Source organism: Tarenaya hassleriana, unplaced genomic scaffold (assembly GCF_000463585.1).
Source record: "Tarenaya hassleriana unplaced genomic scaffold, ASM46358v1 Cleome31, whole genome shotgun sequence".
In the NCBI taxonomy this organism is placed as follows: domain Eukaryota; kingdom Viridiplantae; phylum Streptophyta; class Magnoliopsida; order Brassicales; family Cleomaceae; genus Tarenaya; species Tarenaya hassleriana.
This window is the reverse complement of record NW_010966274.1, coordinates 570,054-579,576: the sequence shown is the minus strand read 5'-3', so window position 1 is coordinate 579,576 and position 9,523 is coordinate 570,054. Positions and strand designations below refer to the sequence as shown.

The 9,523-nt window shown below is 36.8% G+C and overlaps 1 protein-coding gene across 1 annotated transcript; it reads right to left on the bottom strand.

Moving 5' to 3' along the window:
* Positions 1-4,024: 4,024 nt before the first annotated feature.
* LOC104820530 lies at positions 4,025-5,920 on the bottom strand. Its single transcript, XM_010550999.1, has 2 exons — positions 5,573-5,920; positions 4,025-4,582 (listed from the first exon to the last, which is right to left on the bottom strand). Exons 1-2 carry the CDS (start codon positions 5,810-5,812, stop codon positions 4,262-4,264), a joined length of 561 nt encoding a protein of 186 aa, XP_010549301.1. The 5' UTR covers positions 5,813-5,920; the 3' UTR covers positions 4,025-4,261.
* Between the last annotated feature and the right edge of the window lie 3,603 nt (positions 5,921-9,523).

Genomic DNA, 9,523 nt, shown 5'->3' with positions numbered 1-9,523 from the left:
GTGCTTTTCTGGACCGTCCGTTCCGGGCTTCAGTTTTTCCGAAATTAAACCGAATTAGGGTTAAATCACCTTATATGAAGGAGATTAAAAACCCTAACTGGTGTGAGACGAACAGAGCCGAGTTTTGGCAGAAAAGAGAGAGTTTTTGGAGATCCAAAAACGAGTTCTAAGTCTCGAGATTTCTCGGTGCACATATCGAATAGAGATTCGAGTCCTAGCAGACAAGTTCCAATCGTTGGAATCCATCCCGAGGTGTGGATACGTGTAGATGGCGAGGTAATCTTCCTGCCTAAGTGATCGGACGAATTCTTCAGTTGATACATGCCCCGGATCGATTGAGGTAAGCGTTCTAACGTTTCTACGATTCATTAGAAGCATGGTTCTAGGGTTTATTAAATTTTTGTTTTATATCCGCTGCGCAAACCCTAGAATCGATCTCTTAGGAATAGGATTCGCTCTAGAGATCCCAGGAAACCCAACATTTGGCCTATTCCCATCTCGGTTACCTCCTTGGTTCCTCGAGGGTTGGTTGGGACGGTTTTGGTTGTACTCCGGAATGCCTTCTACAACCGTGATGGCCTCTTCTAGGGTTTGGGCGTCCCTACGGTTCACCTTCATCCTAGCAAAGTCCGTCAAACCATCCTTAAAGTAAAACAATGCATCTCTATCCGTTAGATCAAGAATCTCTAAACGAAGAGTTGTAACATCGTGTATATAGTCAAGAATACTCCCTGTGTACCGGAGACGTCGGAACCTAGTCCGAGTCTCGTCGACTGCATTGGTGGGGACAAAGTGGCGTCGGAGTTCGGCCTTGAACTGAGCCCATGTGTCCATCCGACGTTCTCCTCGTTCGCGGTCAGCAAGGAAACGTCTCCACCAAAGTTGGGCCACATCCACTACAAAAAAATCAGCAAATTCCAACGAATTTTCCAACGGATTTATCCGTTGGAAAATTTTCAACGGATTTTCAACGGTTTTCAACGGCATTTCAACGGTGATTTCCGTTAAAAATCCGTTGAAAATTTCCAACGGATATCCGTTGGAATCGCCCGTTGGAAATTTTTAACGGAATTTTCAACGTATTCAATTGAAAAAATTAGGGTTGAAATTTTCCAACGGTATTTCCAACGGATATCCGTTGGAATTTTTTTTGGAAATTTAAAAAAAAAAATTCCAACGGAATTCCAACGGATGTCAGTTGAAATTTTTTTTGAAAATTTTAAAAAAAAATTCCAACGGAATTCCAACGGATGTCGGTTGGAAATTTTTTTGGAGATTTTAAAAAAAAATTCCAACGGATAACGGTTAGAAATTAGGATTTTAATTGAAATATAAATATATATATAAATACATGTATATTTTGTGTATATACATACATATATATATATATCGATATATATATATATATATATATATACAAAATATACATGTATTTATATATATATATATATATTTCAATTAAAATATATATTAACTATATACATACACATAATATATATATATATATATAAATTCGAATGTGTATATACGTAAATATATATATACATATATACATATAAATATATGTAAATGTGTATATAAATATATAAATATATATAAATATATGTATATACGTAAATATATATAAATATATGTATATATAAAATATTTATATATTTCGAATGTGTATATACGTAAATATATATATACATATATACAAATATATATATTCGAATGTGTATATACATATATGTATATATATATATATATGTTCAACGATCCAAACATACTCAGACGATTTCACCTTATCAGGGAGTTTATAGACAGAGGAGACGTACACATTTGCAGAGTGTCGACAGATTACAACATTGCCGATCCGTTGACGAAGCCTCTCCCTTCGTCGAAGCATGCAACAACAAGCACTTCCTCTTCTTCTACTTCCTTCTCCCTCGATGAAAACGATGACAGAGAAGGAGACGATGACTCAGACGACGATTCTTCGCTGTCGTAAGAGCTGTCTCCTTCCGAATACGATTCCCCGATGTATTCTTTCTTCACAACTCTCCTCCTCGGATCTTCCTTCACTTTCATCCCGTTCTTCCAGTTTATGTAATAAATCTCTCCTGTCTGTAAAACACAGAACCCATATTTCAAATAATTGCAACTTCATAAAAAGTTCGGTTCTTTTCTTTATAACGAGGCGGAAGTGGAATCTCTGCCCGAGTTTCCTCTTTCACGAGACAAAACTTTCTATCTCACCCGAGATCAGATAGCTCAACCAATAACGGATAGGACAAAGCCAGGTTCGAGTCTCCATTTGGAGAAGGGCAATCACATGAACTTTTCCAACCCTCTAGGAGATGTTGGGACGAAAGATCAGTATTCAACCCTTTCGGATTATCAAAAAAAAAAGACTTTCTATCTGGTTTTTCCCCATGAAAATGTAATCTCGGAGATAGGTGGCCGCGTGTCGGATCTTGGCTTGGTCGTCGGTTACACCAAGGGCCTCGAAGTATTGGTCCAAGGTGAACAGGAAGGACTCCACCACAGACGCACTCCGGTTCCCATTGAAGAGGAAAGGCTCGGAACCTTGATGGGCAGAGGGTTGTGAGCCGGGGCCGGTGCTGGGGGAGGTACCGGAGCAGGGGCTGCTTGGTTCCTGTGCAAACGATATTCAAGCTTTAGTTCATTGACTAAGCGACGAAGGTCACTTACCTCGCGGTCATGGTCCTCTCGCAAGAGCCGGATCTGCACGTCGCAAGAGTCCAAGTCGGTTTGGGTTCTCTGCTCCATGTCCGAGAGCATCTCCTTGGTCGTGTCACCAATGGCAGAGATCTCCTGCTCGAGGTCATCCATGCGTGCATCCTGGTTGGCCGAGACATCCTCCAAGGCTTGGACTCGGTGCTCCAAGGGTTGGGATTGCATCTCGCCTCCATCGGGTGCGTGAGTGATTGCGGCTACGTCCGCAAGGGCCTGGGCACGGGATCTCGTGATGCGGGGCTCCTCAGCCCCCCGTGCTCCAGGTTGAGTGGTCTCGGACGGTGTGTCCGAGGTTTGCCCATTCGTTCCATTGTTGCGTGCCATGTTGGTCTTCTCTTTCTCGGTAGAGTGCGGAAGCGGCTAGGGATCGAGACCTGTTCGTTTGCAAGCGAACCAGGCTCTGATACCACAATGTCATGGGTCTAGAGCTGAGTTAGGAACCACGTGAGGCAGCCAAGGCAAGGGGAGAGTCTCGGACGTGTGTGGGACACGGGAGAGCTCGGTGGTCTTGGTTAAGCCTTCTCCGGACTTAGAGAAATCCGAGAGATTAAGGATAGAAGGTGAATGAGAAGGAGAGAAGGACCGAGAGGCTAAGGAAAGCTGACGGTACGGCTGAGCTTTATTAATAATGAAAGGAAGAACAAGGGTGAAACGTGCGGCTCGTACAAGGGGATGGTTTCCGGCGACGGTTTGTGAACCGGCGGTGGACAACCAAAGAAAGAAGAGAGCCGGCGAAGCTAGGGTTTTCAGAAACTTTAGGGCGAGATTTTGGGATTAAACGAGATGCCCTTCCACTTCTGATCAGCCTTCTATTTATTATGTTTGGCCACAAGATCAAAAATGGAAAGTTCACAAATCCGTTCCCATAATCTTTCCTTTAGTCCCTACTTGCCCAAAACGAAAAAGGACACTCTAAGACTTGCCTAAACCTATCTAAGGACATTCTAGAACACCTAAATGGGCTTTGACCCGAGCCCAAGCCACCAAGGATGACAGAACACGCCCATGAACTCGTCATGGGCCATATTCGGCCAAAACAGGTAAGTCTCGGGTCAAAGCTTGGTCCGGTTGTGGCATTGGCACGAACGTGGTCTGGACATGTCCTGGAGGTCTGGGAGAGTGCTGGGACGTCGGGGCATGGTGGTCCGAAGCCGTCCATGGTCTGTGACCCGCTAAGGAAGCTTCTCGGCCATTCCTTGTCCATGTGCGCGTATTTCTCCGTCCGTGAATGAACCTGTGAACATACATGAACGAGAAAAACGAAAGAGACTAGGAAGGTGAAAAATTACCCCATTTTTCCCTCACAATAGCGAGGGATGATTATTAACACATTAAAACATTAATCCTCCTTTTTTTTTGGATTAACCTTTGAGAACACCCCACATTCTTAACGCACAGTCAAGATTCAAGAACCATTCTTATAGGACAGAACCTAAGAAACTCAATCACAAGAAATGGAGAAAACAAAAATAAATGAAAATAGAAAAAAAAAACAAAGAAAATCCATCAAGGAGAAGCAGAATCATTCATCAGGCCGATCAAAGTGGATGAGTTGAGCTGAACATTTCGGACAGTCTTCCACAAGTTTAGGAACCATGAAATACATGAAACAGGCCCTGCAACCAGCAACAACAAGCACTTCCTCTTCTTCTACTTCCTTCTCCCTCGATGAAAACGATGACAGAGAAGGAGACGATGACTCAGACGACGATTCTTCGCTGTCGTAAGAGCTGTCTCCTTCCGAATACGATTCCCCGATGTATTCTTTCTTCACAACTCTCCTCCTCGGATCTTCCTTCACTTTCATCCCGTTCTTCCAGTTTATGTAATAAATCTCTCCTGTCTGTAAAACACAGAACCCATATTTCAAATAATTGCAACTTCATAAAAAGTTCGGTTCTTTTCTTTATAACGAGGCGGAAGTGGAATCTCTGCCCGAGTTTCCTCTTTCACGAGACAAAACTTTCTATCTCACCCGAGATCAGATAGCTCAACCAATAACGGATAGGACAAAGCCAGGTTCGAGTCTCCATTTGGAGAAGGGCAATCACATGAACTTTTCCAACCCTCTAGGAGATGTTGGGACGAAAGATCAGTATTCAACCCTTTCGGATTATCAAAAAAAAAAGACTTTCTATCTGGTTTTTCCCCATGAAAATGTAACAAGGCAGTACTCAACACTTGCATTTTCCAACCAAACTCTGTAGCAAATAAAGAACTGAAGAAGCTTGGTCTAGATTCTACTATATACGGACATCATCAAATTCACAGACAAAAATGCATTTGTTTCCTTTGCCCTAAAAGGATATTATATTATATACCCATCTAGGATTGTGAAACAGGAAGACATGCTTAATTGATTCGAATGAAATGGAAAAAAGAAGAGCCCTCTGGGTTAATGTGTATGCATCTATGTCTGTAATGCATCAGCCTTATGTGATTCCATCCAAAACCTCTGAGTCTCCATGATCAAGATCGAAACTTTGCCTGAAACCAGTGAGAAAACTGGATTCCTTTCTAGGGTTCATGGAAAACGATCGCTTTCCCTCGCTCAAGCCTGAAATCCAGACCCGTGTCCGATAGAGAGAGGCACATACCGTGGATACATACACAGAGACACATATGCAGTGGATACAGGGACAAAGGTTGAATCAATAAATGCAACACACAGGGAAACAGCAAATGCAATTATAGGAAACAAAAAACCTTTTCCCGGTTCGGCATTTAATGCAAATCCCAAATGCGGAAAGGACAGATTCCATGTTTTTGCAGGAAACAAAAAACAAACGAAAACATGAAATGGGTATCTTTTTTTTTTTTTTTTTTGGTTCACCTTGAGATCAAGACACTGTTCCCAGTGACGAGGAAGAGAGATGTGGGAATTCAGCTCCAAGGTTCTGTCTGAGATCGGGATGTGTTCGTCGGTCGTCGAGTAGAAATTATCGTCCGATGTCGATGATTCTTCTTCTCCGACACCGACCCTTCTTCTCCGATTGCTCAGAGAACAATTTTGCATCGATCTTTCCAGAGATTCTGTGATCGTTGCCATGTCCGGAGCCGTCTTTTCCCTCATTGTCTCCCCAAAAAAACCAACGCACCGGGAAAAAAGTTCCAAAAACAGGAAGAACCACAGAGATTGTGCTCTTCGTGAGAGAGAGAGAGAGAGAGAGAGAGAGAGAAAGAGAGAACAAGGGTGAAACAGATCGGGAGAGAGAGAGAGAGGTTTGAAAAAACGAAAACGAAAACGATGAAGGGACTCTTTTAACTGAGAAAATAGAGAGGGGGAGTGGTAGTTTCGTAATTTCTGGGTTGAGTGAGTCACGCGCCGTGGAGGGAGCGCGTGGGGTATATTGGGTGAAGAGAAAGTGGAACCGTAACTGTCAGGCACAAAGCGACCACTGCAGCTCGCATTTTGTCTCTCGTCCGTGTAATGGAACATGAGAACACTCCTCACGCGCGTGGGTTCGCGCGTGGTTTACTCGCCCTCGTTTGATCAGTAAAAAGATGATTAATATCGAGTAGATAAGTTTATTTGAATTTTTAATCAACATATACAAAAGTAAGAATATATTATTTTTTAAAGGTAAATCATTTTATGTATAGATACAAAGATATTATATTATAAATTTATCTAATGATATCTATTTTTTAAAAAATAATAGATAATAAACAAAAAAAGCAATTAAAAATCAGAAGAATATCTTTTAACTTTAGGCTTTATCAAATTTTGGGAAGGGCTAATGTGGGAAATTAGGGTTTTTTTTTTTATAAAGATAGGGATTCTGTAAAATTATATAAAGTTATCTAAGTGACTTTGCTGATATATATATATATATATATATATATATTGCATTCTTCATTTTTTCTCGTTTATTTTGATATATTAAAAGAATTTATATAAAATTTAAAATTAACGTGAATTAATCTTAAATGTGTACATTTCTAGGATTACATAGCATTATATATTTGATTAAAAAATAAAGGAATATTGTCGTGGTCATGGAGTTGGCATATCACGCGTAAACAACTTTATATATACATATATATATACACACTAATATACATAATCTTTGAAAAAAATAAAATTTTAAATTAAAAGTCAACTAAACTGTAAACAACGCAAAAGAAAATGTCAACAATGTAACGAATCAGATAAATTTTAACGTGGATACACTGCTGGATTTTGATTTTTTAAAAGTCTTATAGCGCCATCATGCAGAGACTTTTTCATTTAATTTAATAATTAGATTAGAAATACGAAAATTTAAAAAATAAAAATATAGAATGTCTAAAGGGCATTATATCAAAAATACCCTTAAAATACTACTTCTACTTCAACACTTATCCCTGTGACTATGTGACCAATGTGACCGAAATATAGTATGGTCACATATTGATCTCATTGTTCATAACGTTAAATTTATGATGTTTTAATCAAATGATTAGTAAGATATACAAGGTATGAACATAATGAATTAGTGTGATCACCATAAATTTAACGTTATAATCGATAAAAATCAAAATGTGACCACACTATATTTCGGTCACATGTGATCAGGGTAGGTCTTGAAGTAGAAATAGCATTTTAAGGGTATTTTTGATAATGCCCCTGTCTAAAGCTAAGAGTATCCATTCCAAACACAAGTATAAAATAGAATTTGTCAAAATACAAAAACATTATCTTACTAAAAATTTCAAATTAAGTGAAACTTTATTATTTTTTGGAGAATGTTAACCAAATCTTTTGTAGGATGAGTGAATAGCGATACTAGAAAACTAACTGCGAAAATTTAGACTATCGTTTGATTTAATTTACAGATAATCTTGTATTTTAAGACAAATAAAAAATTGTTAAATTTTGTGATCAACATATTAATGTAATTTGAATCATTATAAATTAAGGTAACTTTTGTGATCTAATAAAAAAATATGATCCAAAATTATATTTTGGGTAAACTTAGGGATAATATATAGATAATATTTTTGTAATTTCTTACTTTTTATATACAAAATATTTTTTGTGCATATTTTTCTACAAACTGGTAGTCTAATTTTATAAAAAATACATAATAACATGATTAAAGAATAAGAATTTATTACGTAATTTTTTTAATAATATTATAATAATTTTTCATAATTTAATTATGTTTTATTTAAACAAATTAATAGACTAATATTTGTATAGAAATAACACTTAAAACTAAACCGAACTAAATTTTGAAAATATAATAGAATCGTTGTAAATTTTTTAAAAATAAATCCAAATATTAATAATTAGAAGAATGCAAATATAGATACAAAATCTTTTATTTTTATTATAAATATTTTTTAAAGTAGAAAACGATGTTTCCATGAAATTATTCTTTCTAATAAAAATAATGAAAATGAAACCGAGAGAATATGTTGGAAGTGTACAAAAAGAAAGGGACGAGCTTTTAACTACAAGACTCCAACGTGTTGAAGGACCTTTTTTTTCTCCACAATTTTTAAACATTTTTCACTCAATGTGATAAAATATTGTAGCATTGTAATGTGATACATATTTTTATTTATCTTTTTTGTTAAACGTGATAAAATATATTTATCCATTAAAAATAGATTATATTTTGAAAATATACAATTAAAAGGATAAAAACAATATATAATTGTTGTGTTCTATAATTACTAATAATATTTTATAAATTTTCTTCTAGTTGTAGTGATAATTTTCTGGCTTATATCAATTTGGTAGGAATATCTTTATATGAGTTGTATAAATAGTTATTCTATATTTAAAATTAATAATCTACAATAAAAAAAATTCTGGTGGTAATGCATGTGAATCAATAAACCGATTTAGGTCCGTTTATATGGGGTGTGTATTATTGATTCAAATGTAAAAAATTAATATTTATACAATTATCACCAAATAATTCATATCAAACCGAACTAAACCGTCATCATGTAAGAAGAAAAAAAGAAATAAATGGTTAAGTAAATGTGAATACGTTGGTAAATTAGCTGCAGTTATATGTACGTATATAAATGAGATATGAGATATGGTGTATATGTATATGTATGTATATATGTAATGTGTGTATGTCCATATGTATGTGTGAAGTAGATATATATACGCAATGGGGGTCCTTAGAGAAAGGAATCTCTGCTCTGTGACAGTTGAAGCAGAGACCTCATATAGTGTGTGGGACTTTTAGGGTTTTTGGTGTCTGAAAATAAGAATTTATTATATATATATATATATGTATGTATGATAGGAGGGCATCGAGCTGAACGAGACGTTTTAGATTTGTAGGAAAACGACATGAGTGAAGAAGATAGATTTCATGAAGCAAACAGCCATGAGTTCCGGTGTCGTTGGAAAAAAGTTTAATTACGAGTCATGGCGTAATGGTTTACGATTATGTTGGTCTAGTTTCTGAATTGTAAAATAATTTAGACGAATTATAAAACTGAGAAAAGTTAATAATTTCCGAAAACATGTTCGAAAACACACACACCATAAAATTAATTAATTAATAAATTATAGGTTTTAGTGAAGGAAAATTCAAGCTGTTTTGTTAAGTCGATTTAAATTTTTTGGGTAATCGGATGTCATGGAACGAGGTTTAGACTAATCTCAGGACCAAGAACAAGCCATGTTATTAGAATATACGTTTTTCTCCCAACTTGAGAATCGAATTCAGGACGGAACAAACGTTTTGCGTCTCCATTTCACCAGATGAACTAACCAGGTCGATTTAAATAATTGTGTAAACCTCAAGGTGGATTCATTACGATTTAGGGA

Bases quoted from the DNA above. Each gene is read 5' to 3' on its own strand.
- LOC104820530 (XM_010550999.1), bottom strand. From the start codon at position 5,812: ATGAGGGAAAAGACGGCTCCGGACATGGCAACGATCACAGAATCTCTG. The intron at 4,583-5,572 runs GTGAACCAAAAA...TGTGTTTTACAG, and splicing joins AACAGTGTCTTGATCTCAAG to ACAGGAGAGATTTATTACAT.